This window comes from Zalophus californianus, chromosome 14 (assembly GCF_009762305.2).
Source record: "Zalophus californianus isolate mZalCal1 chromosome 14, mZalCal1.pri.v2, whole genome shotgun sequence".
NCBI lineage: Eukaryota > Metazoa > Chordata > Mammalia > Carnivora > Otariidae > Zalophus > Zalophus californianus.
In genome coordinates this window covers 6,616,990-6,636,453 of record NC_045608.1, presented here as the reverse complement: position 1 = coordinate 6,636,453, position 19,464 = coordinate 6,616,990, and the positions used below count along the sequence as shown (strand labels likewise).

General features: G+C 41.4%; 1 protein-coding gene across 14 annotated transcripts in view; it reads right to left on the bottom strand.

Annotated features, from left to right (window-relative positions):
* Positions 1–440: 440 nt before the first annotated feature.
* The window catches only part of MPHOSPH9 (M-phase phosphoprotein 9), a 61,747-nt gene continuing 42,723 nt past the window's right edge, over positions 441–19,464 (bottom strand). For 9 of the 14 annotated variants that reach the window (XM_027575221.2, XM_027575230.2, XM_027575224.2 and 6 more), the window contains 8 exons: positions 13,709–13,843; positions 12,665–12,840; positions 11,651–11,797; positions 10,724–10,844; positions 9,815–9,918; positions 8,843–9,090; positions 8,454–8,522; positions 441–4,346 (listed from right to left, as the gene is read on the bottom strand). In XM_027575221.2, the coding sequence (XP_027431022.1) occupies positions 4,245–4,346; positions 8,454–8,522; positions 8,843–9,090; positions 9,815–9,918; positions 10,724–10,844; positions 11,651–11,797; positions 12,665–12,840; positions 13,709–13,843 (1,102 nt within the window). In that variant the 3' untranslated portion in view covers positions 441–4,244. Of the gene's footprint in view, positions 4,347–8,453; positions 8,523–8,842; positions 9,091–9,814; positions 9,919–10,723; positions 10,845–11,650; positions 11,798–12,664; positions 12,841–13,708; positions 13,844–19,464 lie in introns of those variants that run through there. The other 5 variants (XR_003516787.2, XR_003516788.1, XR_003516789.1 and 2 more) reach the window with 5 other exon arrangements.

Here is a 19,464-nt window from a genome sequence, read left to right as displayed (position 1 = left end):
AATTAAAGTAGTCCCAGACTGTTCTGATAGTCAGAGACAGCAAAACCACCAGAGGCTGCTCATCCCTGTGGTGACTGTCAGAATTGGAGAGGAGGCCAGGAAAGCCGTCATTATGCAACTCTCAAATTACCTGTCTTATGATCTTAGGACGATTGCTCTGAGACCAGTGAAGGTGTCCCAACAAACACAAAACCCTCACCTTCTTCCCTCCACCAAGAGGTGCCTTAAGTCCCACTAAGAAAGGTTTTCAGAGCATACGGAGATCTCCAGAGTCAGGCTCTTTACCTGTCCACCACCCCGAATTGAGCCCCTGGATGATACCATTGTAACCTTGCCATGAATGCACTCAAAACTTGCAGGCCTTAACCCCATCAAAAAGCAGATCTCAGGGTAACCCGGTAGGAATAAATACACTAATACCACAATGCAGTTCATATCCACAAATATTTATTAGAGTGCCTGTATGCAAGAATGAAGACATGATGGTCCCTGCTCTGACAGAGCGTACAATTCCATGACTCCTATACTTGCCTAGATTTAAAAACAACTGCAGCAAGCACTTGTCTTTGCCTAACCATCAGCAGCACTGCAGGAAGCAAGTGTTTCACATTGTATTTGGTCACTGTTACAGTGCAATGGTGAATAAGACAATTAACTTTGAAGTCTGTAGTCACAGCGATGACATGGTATATCATGTCCAGCAAATGCAAATTTATGGCTTGATTCCTCCTATCTGAGAGGCATCTATTGAAATAAAACATAAATCGGAAGGAGAAAGCTTTGTAACACAGGTCCTAATACTGGTGTAGTTTAATCTATTAAACTGCCGCAGAATTCTTGGCAAAAAATTATCTCCTGCAGAATGTGTGCAATATAATTGGTTTAATCAGACCTGTACATCTCATGACCACACACACTCTCATGATGGGTAAACATGATTTACCCGTAGGATTCTTAAAGGGTGCTAGGTATGCACTTATTTTTTAAAGCTTCTTAAAGCCTCACAGCACAAGTGGCACATTAAAATGTAATGAAAATTGCTTTTGAGATAAAAATTAGAATGACAAAAATGTGTAATTTTACTACATATGTAAGTGCAGAATTCAAATTTAAATAGCATTCAGCAAAGCCCCTGGCTTTTCAGAGTTAAGAAGGGGAACACGGTTCGGTTGTTCGTCAAACTCTAAAAACAATCCTCATCTTTATATACGGCTCTTCTGATGCTCAGTGCCGGCCTTCCTGTGGTCCTGCCTTACAGGCCCCCACGGTGGAGGTCTAGGTATGGAACATTCAAAGGAGCCATTATTTTGGTTACGTGGCCACTTTTTTTTTTTTTAAAGGAAAATAGCTTGTATTTACATCAAATAACCCTCCCCCATCACCTATTTAAGATGCTTCTGAACTTCTACCCAACAGGTTACCAGTTTTAATAGTCACTTAAAAAACAAACACCTCACACCAGGAAGAGGATCATTTGAACTCTAAGAAATCTCATTTTTCTTGCAAAAAAGTGGAGAGATCATCTCAGACCACCTAACAGAAATGTCAACCAACCCAAGGTCATTCTTAAGTCAACTGCTGGGGGCACAACCTACTTTTCTATTTAAAAAGTCCTAAATCACTACTTGAAACACCTAATTAACTCAATGAATCTGAAATGTGTACTTTTGTTGAAAAGTTACTAAGCACCAGGTACTTTACATAATCTCCTTTAAAATGGAAGGAAGCTTCTTATCGCTTCATCTTATCTCTTGCTGCTGAGGCGGGCAGGCCTGAGCCTGGTGGTGACCCAGGTCCGCATGGCTCTCCCCCCCCCCCCCCACAGCAGCTCTGCCCTTAGCCACCCCTACAGCATCGGTCAGCGTCGGCGGGACCGCGTACTGTGCCTCAGGGCTCCTGAAAGGAGAGTAAGTGGGCAGAACCAAGGGAAAAGAGAGAGCAAACTCTATTTGCATTGAAATAATCCTAAAGTGGAAGGTGCACCCAGGTAGTTACTCCCCGGCAGCTCAGCCCCAGCAGGACACCAAGTAGTTCACCTCCCAGGGACACCGGCTACTTTCTGACATCGCCACCTTTGGGGTTGAGTTGTTTTTAAGCTGAGCATTCTATGTTTGTAAATTAAGCACAAAAAAGGGAAAGATGACTCAAAGGATTTTCCTTGGTTCTCCTCTTCAAAGCTATGAAGAAAAAGGTTTTTTTAATGTTTAAGTGACTGCTACTACCAATCTATGATACGTTTCAAGAATCAAAGCACATGTCTTCTGAGAGGCACAGAGAGGTTTTGATGGGGTTTCCAATCTTTCTTGGAATGAGCCAATAGAGACGACTAGGAAGATAACTCCTTCACAAGATAAAACTATCTCTTCTGAAATGGCAATTTCCTATTCTTGAGAAGGACTTTGTGATAGATGGAGAGAACAATGAATATCCTAGTAATTTTCAAGTTAGATTTTAATGTCACGTATAGGAACACAAAAGGAATACCATCAGTAAAGTCAATCCCTTTACTAGGTCTTGACACAGCTGTACTGGAGCTTGATTAAAATTAACTTATTCTTTACTATAACTAGTTGACTTAAAAAAAAAAAAGGGCTAGAAAAAAAATACTACGAATAAAGGCACTTACTCTGTTGCTGAATAACTGTGATTAGCCCAAGGTGCTCAACTGGTGGCAGGAGTCAGGAGCAAAGGTTCAACTCAGGGATAGGAACAGGAGAGTCAGGTATCAGATGGCCCCTCCCTATGGAGGACCCCTCTCCCCCAGCAAAGCTGAGAAGGGAGCACCACTGGGGCAGCAGGCCTGGAGCTCAGCCAGGTAAGCTTTGGTGAAGGTGCTCAAAGATAGTTTGAGATCCCTGCTCAAAGGCATACACAGACCCTAGTGGAGTGATGGTTGGCTTGGCTCATTAGAACTACAAGTTACTAAGAGTCACATAAGAAGAAAAAGTTCAAAAGAAAACCAAACGTTAAAACCTGAGCATTATCAGTGGGAATAAATATTGAAAGTTCAATAATTAAATGATAATTAAATTAAAGACGCATTCCAAATGCGTCTATTTATGACCGTGTACAGGAATATGTGGGCACTGGATTCCGACCAGCCACCGAAAAGTGGGCAGTGGAGCAGCCCAGGCTTGACCAGCAGTCAGAACATATACCTGCTAGTGCTGCTGATCAGAGCACAGCCTCCTGCCCACGTGCCACTGCCAAGGCCAGGAGCTGGAGCCCTCCAGCAAGGCCAAAGGCCCAAGGCTCCATCTACACACATCCTGTGTCTGTGAACAAGCAGGGGCGGGTGCTCTAATCCAAACCTAGGATTCTTACAGCACCTGCTATGGCGGGAGGTTTTTTTGGCAGGGAGGAGTGCAGGGGGGTTAAACACATCTGCATGGTGACTGGCGGCTGAAGCCACGTACCCGGAGGAAACCACCTCACTGGGTGGTGGTCTGTCTTCCATCAAAGCTTCATCCACCAACTTATGGCCACAGCAGGGACACAGTTCCACTCAGAATGCTGGGCGCAAAGCTACAGCTCCCCAACTGCTTACCGTTTTCTGAAAAGTACTACATATATGACATTAGAGAATTACAACTCTCATTTTTCCTTCCTTACAGACAATAAAGTTCAAGGGAAACAAAAGGAGTTATTCATAGTTTCCAAAGCTTTCCAATATTCCATTATTTCCATTATTACTATTCTAATATTCACTCTAAGACATGTTCCTAACAGGAACTGCATTACCATTAAAAAAAAAAAATCCCAACACAACTAAATTCCAGGGTATGCTGCATTTTTCTTTTTTTTTTTTTGCATTCAGCATGTATTAGTCTATTATTATAGAAGCTATTCTTAAGCATTTATTTAAAAAAAGAATCATATTCACAATGTAGAACAAGTATAAAATTAGTGTGCAAAGTTAACTGTAAAAGGATAACACTATTTGTTTAGAAACAAGCTGCCTCCCCTGTTTACATTTCCTTACTATTGATATAAACTGGAGACTTACACTATTTAAAAATAATACTTTTTAAATAGTAAAATATACAAGAGATTCCTGAGCATAACAAAAATATCTTGAAAATATGTGGCCATTTGAAGTATAAAACAGTAAGTGTAAAGAATAGCATGATTGTAAAACTACTATTTGAAGGCTTATAAACAGTACAAAACAGTTTGCCTTTTCTGAGTGCATAATTATACGTTAGTGCAAACAAAAACGTCTCAAAATTTAATGGCTACAAATCTCAGAGATTTGCAGAGGTGCGCAAAACATGAAATTTCTTTAATGTCATTCGAACTGAGCCCAGTTCTCGATTAATCCTTTCCAAACGATCTTCCAAGGCTTCCTAAGGGAGAATAACAGGAAAAGTTTTGTTAGAATTCTGCATCGAGTTCACTGGTTCTATAATTACCACCAAATTGACCTTTCTTTTAGCAAAGGAGCAGGTAGAAACATTCAAATTACAGAGTTTTTTTTTTTTTAACACAAATCATCTTATTTATATTATTTCTTTAAACAATGCAAATCAATGTTTCAACCATTCAAAACAAATGCTGCACCTCAGCACCTTAACACATCCTCAGTACCAGTGCTACTTAGGAGGATGCGGAAATCTCAGCAAGCGCAAGACTGAGCAAGGAGGTGATTCTCGGATTCTGCTGAACTGAGGACAGAACGAGAGGAGCCCAAAGGTACTTCACACATGTCACTGGAAGAAATGGATCGGTGCCTTATCCCACTCAGGCGTATGTCAAACAACTTTCTTCTGACAAGAATTTCTAAGTTAAAAAGGAGGGAACACGCTGGAGAGTTTCTTCCAAGAAACAAGAGATTTCACAAAGAATCAATGTAACAACTGCTATTTTTAAATAAGCAGTACTATTATTAAATAAATAGAGCCTGGAATATAAATTTATCATTTTAGGTACTTTATTCAGTCTTAACTCCAATGGTATCCTGAAATAAAACTTAAAAATTCCTCTTTAACAACTTTTAATTATAAAAGGATCACATAAGGTGCGCCTGGGTGGCTCAGTCGGTTAAGTGGCTGCCTTCAGCTCAGGTCATGATCCTGGAGTCCCTGGATGGAGTCCCAAGCTGGGCTCCCTGCTCAGCAGGGAGTCTGCTTCTTCCTCTCTCTGCCCCAACCCTGGCTCCTGCTCTCTCTCACTCACTCACTCTCTCTCAAATAAAATCTCAAAAAAAAAAATTTAAATAAAAAAAATAAAAGGATCACACGTTCATGATAAAATATTTAGAAGACAGAGGAGTAAAAAATAACCAGTTCCTCTTTCTAGGGTTTTTTCTGTAGATATCCACATCATTAAGAAGAAAAATAAAAACAATCAAATTCTCTACTTCAAAACATTTTTCAGCTGAACTTTTGTTATGAAATATCTTTCTGTGATATCATTTTAAATTAATTTGCAATATTCCATTAGATTTAACCAAGACTCTTTTAGCAGAAATTTAGGTTGCTTCTAATGTTGGATACCATAAATATTGCTGCAATAAATATTTTTAAAAAGATTTCTTTGCACACATCTGTAAATATTGCCTTAAGAATCATTCCCCCAAGTAAAAATGCTAGGTCCGAAGAGATGCAAAAATCTAAAGCTTCAGAGAGAAGTCAAACTATCTTCCAGAAAGTTTGTGACAATTTCTACTTCCACCTGCCATGTATGAGAATATGCTTTTCTACATCCTGGGTACTGTTTTGTTTTGCGTGTGTGTGTATTTAAATACCTGCCTATGTAAGTTTTTTTTTTTAATGATGCTTTTGGGGGTGCCTGGGTGGCTTATTCGGTTGAGTGTCTGGCTCTTGGTTTCAGCTCAGGTCATGATCTCATGAGGGTCATGAGATCAAGCCCTGGGTCAGGCTCTGCGTTCAGTGGAGAGTGTCTGCTTGAGATTCTCTCCCTCTGGCCCCTCCCCTGGCTAGTGCATGCATGCTTTCTCTCTAAAATAAATAAATAAATCTTAAAAAAAAAAAATGCTGCTTTGGGGCGCCTGTGTGGCTCAGTCATTAAGCGTCTGCCTTAGGCTCGGGTCATGATCCCAGGATTCTGGGATCGAGCCCCGCATTGGGCTCCCTGCTCTGCGGGGAGCCTGCTTCTCCCTCTCCCACTCCCCCTGCTTGTGTTCCCTCTCTCGCTCTGTCTCTCTCTCCGTCAAATAAATAAAATCTTAAAAAAAAAAAAGTGTATGCCTAGTTAAGCAACCATGCTCAGCAGGGGAGTCTGCTTCTCTCTCTTCCTCATCCCCTCCCCAAACTCATGCTCTCTCTCTCTCAAATGAATAAAATCTTTTTAAAAAAAAGATGCTTTTGGGGCACCTGGGTGGCTCAGTCGTTAAGCGTCTGCCTTTGGCTCAGGTCATGATCCCAGGGTCCTGGGATCGAGCCCCACATCGGGCTCCCTGCTCTGTGGGGAGCCTGCTTCTCCCTCTCCCACTCCCCCTGCTTGTGTTCCCTCTCTCGCTCTGTCTCTCTCTCCGTCAAATAAATAAAATCTTAAAAAAAAAAAGTGTATGCCTAGTTAAGCAACCATGCTCAGCAGGGGAGTCTGCTTCTCCCTCTTCCTCATCCCCTCCCCAAACTCATGCTCTCTCTCAAATGAATAAAATCTTTTTAAAAAAAAGATGCTTTTGGGGCGCCTGGGTGGCTCAGTCGTTAAGCGTCTGCCTTTGGCTCAGGTCATGATCCCAGGGTCCTGGGATCGAGCCCCACATCGGGCTCCCTGCTCTGTGGGAAGCCTGCTTCTCCCTCTCCCACTCCCCCTGCTTGTGTTCCCTCTCTCACGCTGTCTCTGTCAAATAAATAAATAAAATCTTTAATAAATAAATAAAGATGCTTTTGTTCAAATATGTAGTTTTTTACTCATTGGTGAGGCTGAATATTTTTCATCTTTTTCTTGCCCAATTTTATCTTTTCATTTATGAATCATATTTAAGAATCTTCAGTCTCTTTCTGCTGTCAGTGGTCTCCTTACTGGAAGAAAGAGCTTTGACATGTATGAACAGGCTCTACTCCCTTTTAAGTTATTTTAAAAGCTTACAATCATTATATAAAAATATATATATATAACAAATGTTTCAGATGAATTTAGAATCAGAGTAGCCACAAGTTTTCCTTCTGCCTTCCCAATAAGGAAGAAGAGTTTCATGTGCTGAGTCTTATAAATTACTGAGTAAAGACTTTTGGAACAACAAAAACAGTAAGAGACTTAAAGTCTCAAGGAGAAGTTAGGCATATAGGCCCAAGGAAAGACCTCTGCTGTTTTCTTTGCTTTTTTTTTTTCCTTCTGGTATCACAGATCAATCTGAAAATGAATTTTTCCTGAAGTTAAAGCACTGAAAAGCCAAAACGTGCAGTTATATAAGAGACCTATCCTTGTCGTTATGCTTAAAATGTTACAAAAAGAGCAGATTTTAAATGTCCCATGGTTTCATGCATTTTGATTCTCTCTGGAAAGCAACTAAAAGAAATGCACATGAGCCGCTTCGCCTGCACCATCTCCTGCTCAATAATGGAATCACATCTCTCTCTCTCTTTTTTAAATATTTTATTTATTTGAGAGAGAGTGTGAGCGAGAGCAAGAACTGGGGAAGGAGCAGAAGCAGAGGGAGAAGCAGGCTCCCCGTAGAGCAGGGAGCCCTATGCGGGGCTCAATCCCAGGACCCTGGGATCATGACCTGAGCCGAAGGCAGACACTTAACCAACTGAGCCACCCAGGTGCCCCCATCTCTCTCTTTTTAACCTCTACAGCTATTCCAGTTGCAAAGCCAACTGTTTTACATATTTACTAAATGGAAAGGGGCTGCGAAATAAATTAGAGACTGGGGAGGAAGAAACAAAACACAAAAAGGGACATTTAACGTGAGAGGATTAATTTAACATAAAATCTGTTCAAAGGCATATTGTGTAGGGGCATGAACGTCTTTTTCATGAAGCATAAAGGAAAAATCACTTTTTGTTCCTGAAAGCCAGCACGCAGTTCTAAAATATACTATACTGCTTCTCCCTCTCCCACTCCCCCTGCTTATGTTCCTTCTCTAGCTGTGTCTCTGTCAAATAAATAAATAAAACCTTTAAAAAAAAAAAAAAAAAAAGGGCGCCTGGGTGGCTCAGTCGTTAAGCGTCTGCCTTCGGCTCAGGTCATGATCCCGGGGTCCTGGGATCGAGCCCCGCTTCGGGCTCCCTGCTCCGCGGGAAGCCTGCTTCTCCCTCTCCCACTCTCCCTGCTTGTGTTCCTTCTCTCGCTGTGTCTCTCTCTGTCAAATAAATAAATAAAACCTTAAAAAAAATAAAATAAAATATACTATAATCACCAAACACTTCCTAAAAGGCTGAAAGTTTAGCCCAGTTGTTCAGGGTGCCTGACACATCATCTTGTATAACGGAACACCAGCCGGCGCCACGCCTCTAACACACATTCAAGCTGAGACGGTTCACCTGGTTTAATCTCGTCTGCAAAGTGATTCGTCCTCCAGTAGAAGGCATTCGACTTAGTGCTGCCTCAATCTGTTAACACACAAAACAAATTTAAAATAAAAACAGAATTCTGACGAATGGCAGGGATGTCTGTAACAGAATGGAAAGGACAGGCTTCAGCCTAGTACGTTCTAGTGCGCCTCGCCTGCACGTAGGTGCCCTCTGTCCTGCTCAGCAAGGACAGCTCAGCTCAAACGCGTTCCTAGCGCAACTCTGGTGTGCGAGCCACAGTAACTTCCTGGCATGGTCTGACTCCCTAATTCCCTTCTGACTATTCCTCAGACATACGCATTAAGTTCAGAAAAACACTTGGGTTTTGTTTTTTTTTTTAAGTTTTTGTTTGTTTTTACCTGGTCTTTTTCTTTTGTAAGTTCATCAAAAAACCGTTCCGTTTCAGCTAGGGTCCTAATTTTTGCTGTATACTCAAAATCATTACCATGTGGTGCTACTGACGCGGGCTTACACTGTTCATAGCTAACTGATTTATTCTTCTCCCGGGCTGATCTCACAGACACTTTCTTCACTCCATTTGGCAACAGTTCGGGAGAAGAGCTATGATTAGCATGGATGTCGGTGGCTGTTTCTGAGTATTTTTTTTCTGTCAGAGAGAAAAGAAATTTCTCTTATTTCTTATCAGTTTTCGTGATCGATCATATGCACAACTATATATGTTATCTGACTTCACTTTCTGGAAAGGACTGCCACATACCAAAAAACATAATGAAAAGAGACAATAATCAATCATATTTACTCGGTGCTTTTTCTCCACAGAATTCTAAAAGTTTTGCTCTCAGTTTGACAACCTGCACACCTTCCCTAAGTGAAGGTATATAAACTTTCTGTAAACTTGAAAGACCTTTAAGTAAACTTAAAGAAAAAAAAAAGGTAAGCACTAACCACACACATTTAGTGGACACAAACCCACACCAAGAGTGCAGAGCTAGCATCTTACGGGGCCTGCCCAAGTGACTCACATGCATTATCTTGTAACTTTACGCCAAACTTAAAAAGATAAATGAGAAAAAAGAAAAAAAAAAATCACCCGATACCTAAGTTGCACAGAAATTAGTAAAGAGAGAAACTGAACGGTATGGCTCTGGTTAAGTAAGCATTAACACTGTCTGTACCTCAGTTTCCCAACTTTTCAATGAGGATAACAGCACTGACACATAATATGAGCATCACAAATGCTTATTCTTAGAGGCCCTTGTGCAGAGAAATTATTTAAGTGCAGGATATTACACTATTTAGGACCTTGAAAAGATACGAGAAATTCACAAAATGACTAAAACCATAGCTAATAATTTTTTAGGAAAAGATACCTTCTGAGTCATCTAGAGGAAGAAACTGGAGTTGTTTTCTTGGATTGGTATGTTGGAATGCAGACACAGGAACAGTATCTAAATCATCCAAAAGTATATCAAATCTATTGAATGAAGCAAGTTATTTGTGAGAAAAAAATGTTAACTGATTTTTCCTATCTCCACTAGAAAGATGAGCTGGCATCCAGTTAACTCACATATTCACGTATTTTTTAAAAAGAAAGCTGGTCATATAATTTTCTAAAACTGAAGTTTAATTTATATTTTCTAACACAAAATTATATTTATATATGAGAGACTTAAAGCATTTACCCATACGTTATCTCCTTCAATCTTTATAACAACCTTATAATATATGCAGGGCAGGTGTTATTATCCCTGTTTTATAGAAGAGGAAACCTGAGGTTCAACGAGCTAAGAAATTTCTCAAGAGCCTGATGGAGCCAGGTCACCAGCTCTTCCATCGTAGGCGTGCACGGCTCCCCCACAGGGGCACACACTGCTGACCACACTTCAGAGAGAGGACAATTGTCTCAGGCACCCAGGGGAACTTACGTGTATTGCCAGGGCCATCCTAGGACAGCCCATTTTCTTGTACAAATGGCTCAAAAACTGCCCTGTATCATAAACCTTTTCAGGAAAACAAAGAATTATCATTCTATATCCAAAAGCTGGAAGGGATTCTGAGGCAGTATTTAAATTTGGTAGTAGCCAGTATCCACAGTTAAAACTGTTTTCATGGATTATAGTATTTTTTTATTTTGAATATGACATTCATTTAAATGATTTAAATCCAAAGGGTTCCCACTGGCAACTGAAAAATTAGTGATAGCTACAGGCATAAAGTTGACACTTAAAAAAAAAAAGTCAATAATAAAATATTTTATTCTACTATTTTAGAGAACTTACCGAGTTGGACTGCTTTCATTTTTGCTCAGTAGATGACTAAATCCTGGGGACAAATTTTCTTTAGGGGATCGCTTTGGACTATAAGCCACAGTCACTGGTGTTAACATAATCTCTCTTTTTGCTACAGAAGAAAATGAAGAGGAAATATTCTCTTCCTTCAATATAATACATATATTGGCAGAACATACTTTCTTTTTCAGTATTTTCTAACTTTAATGGAGTACAATTTTATTATAAAACTTTTTGAAAGAGCATACAAAATAAAAATTCATAATCCTAACACCTAGAGGGAACCACTGTCAACATTTTAGTGTATCAGACTGCAGTGTCAGCACTCAGACTCAAAACTGGTTTTTCAGGATTTTAGAAGTCAACTGGAAATAAATGGAAACACCAGCGCACATTCCTGTCACACAGGGACACACGAACACCAGCACACATTCCTGTTACATGGGGACACACAAATATCTTCAGCTGTTCTGAAAATGGAAATCGAGAAAACAGAAATCCAATGCTTAACCTTTAAAACCATAACTGTAATTGACTAAAGAAACCAGAGGTAACTATATGAAAAGAAGTATATTTTTTCCAGGCTAGCTTAAATTAATTTGTTTGAACTAATGTTTAATTAGATAGTTGTCAATGCTCTCAAAAACTGTGAAATGGTATGAGTTGCAAAAAGAAATTTGCTGAACACACACAAAAATCTCATTTGAATATACTGAGATAAAATTTCTTCACCTATAGTCATAGTTATCTGTGCAGTCAGGTGATATTATTGAACAAGATCTTATTTAGGAACCCTGTGCTCAGAGTACTCTAGTAGGTGCTAGAGAATATAAGGGAAACAGAAAACAGCAGGCATGTGTTGTGACAGCTCGGATACCACTCTTCTGAGCCCAGGAGACATACACAACTAACTCTTACTTGGAGTACTTGATTTACGATTTGAAGGTGGTAACGATGAGGATCTCTGCGAAGCAGAATTAAACCTCCTCTGTCTTTGTTGGGCACACTTCTCTGGGGACCGACTTGCACTGACTGACATTTCAGTTTGCTGAGGATTCGATAATTCTGTAACAGACAAATGGTTAAAAAGTAAACAAAACAAACCTAGCTCTGGTTACCTGCCTTTATTAACAGATGATTATGCCAAGTAAGCAATTCTCACTATCCAGGTTAGAATGATTTATTTGCAAATACACGTTATAAGGATTAAAAAATGCTTGATGAAGAAAAATGTGGGAGTTTATAACGAATTCATTCTGGCTTCCTGTTTACAATTGCCATTCAAGGTGATTTTTCAAGAGAGATTATTTTTAGAAAGCAAGTCACTAATTTATTTACTAGGAGATACTGCTTTGGAGATGCAATGCCCAAGATGTGAACAATGTAATCAGCAGGCCCGATCAAGTGAGCACTGGAGTGAGTACAAGGGGATGCAAGTACTGTTGACCTGTGCTTGTGAGAAAAATGGTATTCAAGATACTTCTTGGGGCACCCGGCTGGCTCAGTTGGAAGAGCATGTGACTCTTGATCTCGGGGTTGTGAGTTCAAGCCCCACGTTGGGTGTAGAGATTACTTAAAAATAAAAAATACAAAAATCTTAAAAAAAAAAAAAAAGATACTTCTTATCCTACTGAGAGATGCTCAGTAACCAAGAAAGGGAGAGTAGAAAACGTTACATCTCACTTTATGAATACCAAGTGTCTATTGTAACTTTCCAAGGACAAACTGATGTAGATATATTCCAAATATCTTTAAGAATGCTGCATAATCTTTACTAATCAGAACGTAACATGTGCTCTGCTTTGTATAAAACGTGCAAGTTATGCCATGACTGTGATAAATTATGAGCCAGGGGATTTAAGGAAGGTGATATAATTGGGGATGAAGGGGAAAGTATAATCTATCTATATCAAACAAGGGAAAAATGCTTACTATTTGAGGTATCCTCTTTCTCTGTCTGTGTGCCCCAATTTTTAAATATTTTTCCTTCATCGAGTTCTTTTAAAGCTTTCATGATTGGTGTATCTGAAGTCTCTCTTTGTTTTTTTATCAATAAGCTTCTTGGTGAACTTTCAGATGAAGAATCCTTTTCCGGAGGAGAATGGTACCTTAAATAAGAATTGTAAGACATGCAGTGTTATGGACTGAATATTTGTGTCCCCCCAAAACACTTGTATGTTGGAGCTCCAATCCTAAGTGGATAGTGTTAGGAGGTGAAGCCTTGGGGAGGTTATTAGATTTAGATGAGCTCATGAGGGCGGGACCCTGTGATGGGATTAGTGCCCTTCTAAAAAGAAGAGACACAAGATCTCTCTGTCTGCACACATTCACCAAGCAAAGACCCTATAACCAGGAAGAGGGCCCTCACCAAGAACCCAACTGTGCTGGCACCCCAGTCTCAGACTCTCAGACTCCAGAACAGCAGGAAAAAGTGTTTCTTGTTTAAGGTGCCCGGTCTACGGTGCTTTAAAAGAGCAGACTGAGCTAAGACAGAGGTCACTGGCACTGTTAGGGGAATGACATGAGAGTTAACAATTACACTCCACAATGAATATATATGCTTTACAATGTAAATAAACTAAAATTGAACCTGCATGTAATAGACCAGCACTTCCCAATCCTCCTCACATCCTCGCACATATAGAAGTATTATATTTATATGGTGCTCTAGAGTAACATGGTTGCATGGGCTGTCCAGAAGGTGAGAGGATCAACGCCTTAGCCTAATGGAGAGTCTGTGCACAGCACACCACTGTCAAGAGCACAGGGTGGGGGATGCTCTGCATGGCCTTGGATCTTGAGTATCCTAAACTCATTAGCTTTTCAATGTAAAATAAAAATCTGGTCCTCAAAAGTAAGACATTGAAGCCACAAAGAGAAGGCTCTTCTTTATGCCTTCCTGAACATTTAAGGGCAACTGAAATCTACTGAAACCATAATCGACCCTAAATATGACCTTTGACAAAGCTACCTTACCCGGGAGCACAGGTTTCCACTAGCTGGTTATCCACTCTATTATCCTGGGTGTCCAAAGGCTGGCCAGTAAAGATGGAATACTCCGCTCCTGGTATCAGCCACTTGCGCCTGCTGACGTCGGAGGTGGCCAGTGTGCTACGACAGGGAGAAACGATCTGAGGCATGACAGGCTCGTGCTTCAGTTCACACTGAACACATACCGAAAACAACCTGCTTTGTGGTTTTTTGTTTTAAGATTTTATTTATTTATTTGACAGAGAGAGAGAGAGAGAGCACAAGCAGGGGGAGCAGCAAGCAGTGGGAGAGGGAGAAGCAGGCTCCCCGCGGTGGAGCAGGGAGCCCAATGCGGGGCTCAATCCCAGGACCATGGGATCATGACCTGAGCCGAAGGCAGCCACCTAACCGACTGAGCCGCCCAGGCGCCCCAAACAACCTGCTTTGAAATGGTACATACACATTTGTACAGTAATTCTAAAACTGCATAAAACAACCTTATTTTAGATACAGGAATTCTGTTTTATGGTTTTCAGATCCAACCAAACTGTTATTTTAGGTTTCTGTTACTTTGGGCTATTTCTGCATCTCAGTCAAGGTATTCTCCTGTCTACACAGCTCTGAACACCCCCAACTAACTTCCTACCACACTTCCTATGCTTCACACCCAACCCATAGCTCAGGCCAAGGAGGTGCAGCGAGAGTGCCCTTCTCATTCCTCCCAGACCAGCACTGCCCAGGAGAACTTTCTGTGAGAACAGAAACATCCTCCATCTGTACAGCCCAATACAATAGCCACTAGTCACATGCTGTTGAATTGTGGCTAGTGAGATGAAGAAGCAATCTTTACATGTTATTTAATTTTAATTACCTTAAATGAAATAGCCACACACAGTGACTAGTGTATTGAGTAGTGCAGCTGAAGGCCAGTCCTTCCCGCATCTTATGGACACCCTGCCCAACTCAGGCTCACACATCATGCATTAACCGGCCCTTTGCTAGACTTCAGAACTGTTCTCACCTTCTCCACACCTGCTCCTGCCCTCCTACTTCAGTGTCCACAGGGAGGAGCTGTCCTGGACCTCCCTCCAATGACTGGACTCGACTCCTGCTTGCTCACCCGCCCCCCCCCCCCCATTGGAGAATACTCACTGGACTTCATCGTCACTAGAGAACACATCCCCTTAAGAAGTCACAACTCCAGGGGAGCCTGGGTGGCTCAGTTGGTTGGGCGACTGCCTTCGGCTCAGGCCATAATCCCGGAGTTCCGGGATCGAGTCCCGCATCGGGTTCCCTGCTCGGCTGGGAGTCTGCTTCTCCCTCTGACCCTACCCCCTCTTGTGCTCACTCTCTCTCTCTCAAATAAATAAATAAATAAGAAGTCACAACTCAAGATTCTTCTGGCTAAGGTGCTCGAGTATCACCAAGGTACTGTGACCCCGAGGCCTGTGATCCCTGGCCTCACCATTTTCTACTTATCAACCCCTCCCCTAGCTTTTTCAGCTCCCCTCTACCTACTCTGGGGTGCACAGTTACTCACTGCCTTGACCCCCCTTCCGCACTCACCTTCCATCACCCCCGACTGACAGCAGAGACCTAAGCCTGAGGAACACGGTGGTCTCACTCCCGAGTGTCTACAGAGTGTCTACAGTCCTACATCTGGGCTTTGCTGGAAGCAAGCCACCCAACTGTGCAGGCTGGGCTAGCACCAGAGAGTCGCCATCACCATCTCAATGAACACCCAACACTGGCTGACAACATACATTTCTGTAATCAACAAGCTCCAGTTCTCCAACAGGACTCCCTTACACCTTTCTCCACTCTCCTTAAACCTCACCCAGCCCTACCGGTCAGCTGATAACCCCGCATCACACTTGGGAGGGGAAAAAAGAAACGAGGAGACAAGAGGTGTCTTCCTCTCTCTGCTCCCTTCCACAGCCACTTCTTACAACTTCCCTCATTTTCATGTCAACTCCTAGTCGCTCCCTTCCTTTTTCCCCTCGATTTTTAAATTAAGAAACATTCCCCAAACATTCTTGGAAAATTACAAAAACTATTGCAAGCACTCACTTGTACTTAGTTTTAACAAATGCTAACATCTTACCATACTTGTTTTCATCGGTAAGACAGAAGATTCTGCATATAAGGTCATTTGTATTTTTTAAATTAGGTCCACATAATGCACACGTCCTTTTAATGCTGCTGTTTCTACTCAACATGTTTCAGATTTCTCCATGTTAACACAGACAGGGACATCATTTTAATTATTTACCCACAGTACAAATATGCCACACCTTATTTATCCTTTCTCCTGCTGGTGTTTTAGTTTCTCTGCATCACCTTTCAACAACGCTACAATTAACATGTGTAAGAATTCCTCTGAGGTAAATATCCAAAAACAGAACTGTGGAATTTGGGGTGCACACATCTTCAGTCTTACTGGATATTGCCAAATCACGCTCCAGGCAAGCTTATCGATTTTCAGTCCAACCAGCAGTTTGAAGGTTCCTATTTCTTCACATCTTTGCCAAATTTTACAATGATCAGAGCTGGAGTGTGGCCTGGCCTGTCTGATGGTGTGAATGGTATCCCATGCTTGTTTTAATTTGCATTTTTCTGATTACTAGTAAAATGAACATCTTTTCAATTTTATCAGCCATTTAGAGGTTTCTTTTTCTGTGAATCATTTGTTCATATTCTTTTATCATTTTTCTATTGAGAATTTTTTTTTTTTTTAAAGATTTTATTTATTTGAGAGAGAGCATGAGGGGGGGAGGGTCAGAGGGAGGAGGAGACTCCCTGCTGAGCAGGGAGCCCGATGCGGGACTTGATTCCAGGACTCCAGGATCATGACCTGAGCCGAAGGCAGTCGCTTAACCAACTGAGCCACCCAGGCGCCCTATTGAGAATTTTTCTTACTGATTTATAGTTCTTTATATCCTGGATACTGATCCCTTATTGGTTCCTGTTCACTTAAAATATAAAATATTTCAAACATGCACAGACATACAGATTATACTCCTGTACCATCTGCTTATGAACCTTCTATGCTCTATTTCCGCTAAACAGTGGAACACTACAGATACAAGCCAAGTCCCCTGTGTACCTCACACCAATATCGTTCCTCCAATGTCATAACCCTAGTGTAAGTGGTCAGCTACCACTTTCACTAAATTTGTATTCAGCATTCCATACACATTGTTATACTTTTACTACTTCTGTATGACTCTGTAAGATATGTTCTAAATGCTAAAGTCAGTATAAATACTATCCTTCTTCTGCAACTGGTATTTTGTTGTTCCAAATTATGTTCTTAAGATTAAACCATGTTAGGGGTGCCTGGGTGGTGCAGTCAGTTAAGCGTCCAACTCTTGGCTTCAGCTCAGGTTGTGAGATCAAGCCCCACATTGGGCTCCGCACTCAGTGTGGAGTCTGCTTGAGATTCTCCCTCTGCCTCTCCCACTCGTGCTCTCGAAGTAAATAAATCTTAAAAAAAAAAAAAAGAGTAAATCATGTTAATGATCAACTTAAGTGGCTGACAAATTTTTCCTACAAAGAGATAATAAATAGGCTTTTTGTTTTATTTTATTTTAATAGGTTTTATGGGCCAGATGATCTCTGTTGCAAGTACTGAAATCTGCCACTGTAATGCAAAGCAGCCAGACAATAGGTGAATAAATAGATTTTATTTACGGAAACTGAAATTTGAATTTCATATAATTTTTACATGTACAAAATACTATTCTGATTTTTTTCCAAACTTTTTTTTTAAAGATTTTATTTATTTATTTGATAGAGCGATAGGGAGAGCTGGAACACAAGCAGGAGGAGTGGGAGAGGGAGAAGCAGGCCTCCCACAGAGCAGGGAGCCCGATACAGGGCTCGATCCCAGGACACTGGGATCATGACCCGAACTAAAGGCAGATGCTTAACGACTGAGCCACCCAGGCGCCCCTTTCCAAGCATTTAACAATGTAAAAACCACTCTGCTCACGGCCCTACAAAAACGGGCAGCAGGCTGGACTTGGGCTGGGGCTGTGCTTGCCAATTCCTGATCTAATGTACGCACTGTCACACCACATAGCACCGTACATAAATATATCACAATATATTAATGTTCCAGCCGCTAGACATATAGGCCACTTTCACTCACTCTACACAACCTTCCCAACGGATGTGCACATCCGTCCCTCCACGCAAACCACTCTCCAGGCCATCAAGGCCTGGCTGGCGCACCTAGGGGTCACCAGTCCCCTCAGGTGCTCTCTCGGCAGTGTCTACACCACTGGCCACTTCAGGGTTCCTCCGAGTGCCCTGGCAGCTCTTTCTCAGGTTCTTGTGCCAACTCCTTCTGGCCCCAACATCAAGACATCGGGGCTCCTCAGAGCTTCATCCTACACCAACCTCCCACCACACACCCATCATCTATCCCAGAGTCAAGCACTACAGAATAATTCTAAAATTTGTAACTCTAGCCTAAGACCCTATTTCTGAATTCCAAATGTAAATTTATAATCACCTGCTTGATTCCCACTTGGAATTCGTATGAATCTCAAACTAAAATACTCGAAATGGAAATTCTGATCCTTATCGATACCACGGTCAGCCCTTCCCATTTCTTCCCTAGTTCAATATATGGCACCCGGAGTTGCTCAAGACAGAAACCAAGGTATTATCAGACACCTCCCTTTTAATCTTGTCATCTCATTCTTAACCACGTTCGGTGGATTCTATATCCAGAATCTCTTGCAGACCCTCCTCTTCTGTCCATTTCTATGGCCAGCACTCAGTGAACACCGTTTCTCCTAACACCACAATCGCCTAATTAGTGTGTCTGCTGCTACGTTTCCTCGCCATCTTCTCCTGGCAGGTGCATTAAAAATATAGAAATCAGCGGCACCTGGGTGGCTCAGTCAGTTAAGCACCCGACTCTTGATTTCAGCTCAGGTCATGACCCCAGGGTCCTGAGATTACGCCCGCACTGGGCTCTGCGCTGCGCCTGGAGCCTGCTTAAGATTCTCTTTCTCCCACTCTCCCTCTGTCCCTCCCACCCTGTTTGCTCGAGTTCTTTCTCAAAAAAAAAAGAAAAAAAAAATCAGATGACCTAATTTTACCACATAAAACCTTTCAAAGGCTTCCCAATAGACTTAAGAGTAAAATCCAAACTCTTGACCATCGCTTAGAAAGCGATGTATGACAGTCTGTGATTTCATCCGGCGCTCATTCACTCCTTGCTGGCAATATTCAGGTCACACAAGCTTCCTCCAGGTTCTTTAAAACATGTTAAGCTCTTTCCTACCTATGGACGTAGTAAAGCTCATCTCTCTGCCTGGAACAGGCCCCTCCCTCATGCCGCCCACACCAACAACTCAGCACAAGGCTTACCTCCCTGCCTACGTAAGTCACCTCCACAGAAAGGCCTTCCCTGACCCCAATCTCACCCCACTCTTGTTGTCTCTCAAATGTTCAATTTCAGGAATTTACAAAATTTTTTCTTTAAATAATTCACTATGTTCTAACTTAAGGTCAATGAACAAAGATCTAGAGGAAGTTTCTCATTTGACAACGACCAGAAAGGTTAAAATTTACAATTTAACAATCTTTCTCATACACATCAATATTATGACCTTATGATCTACTCATTTATTCTTTACAAAATCATACTAAAAACCAATCTAATATGAAAAAAACTACTCTATAAATGTATCAAGATAATGCTCTGAGATTATAGCAGAGCTAATTTTAAATAAAAAACTAAGAAG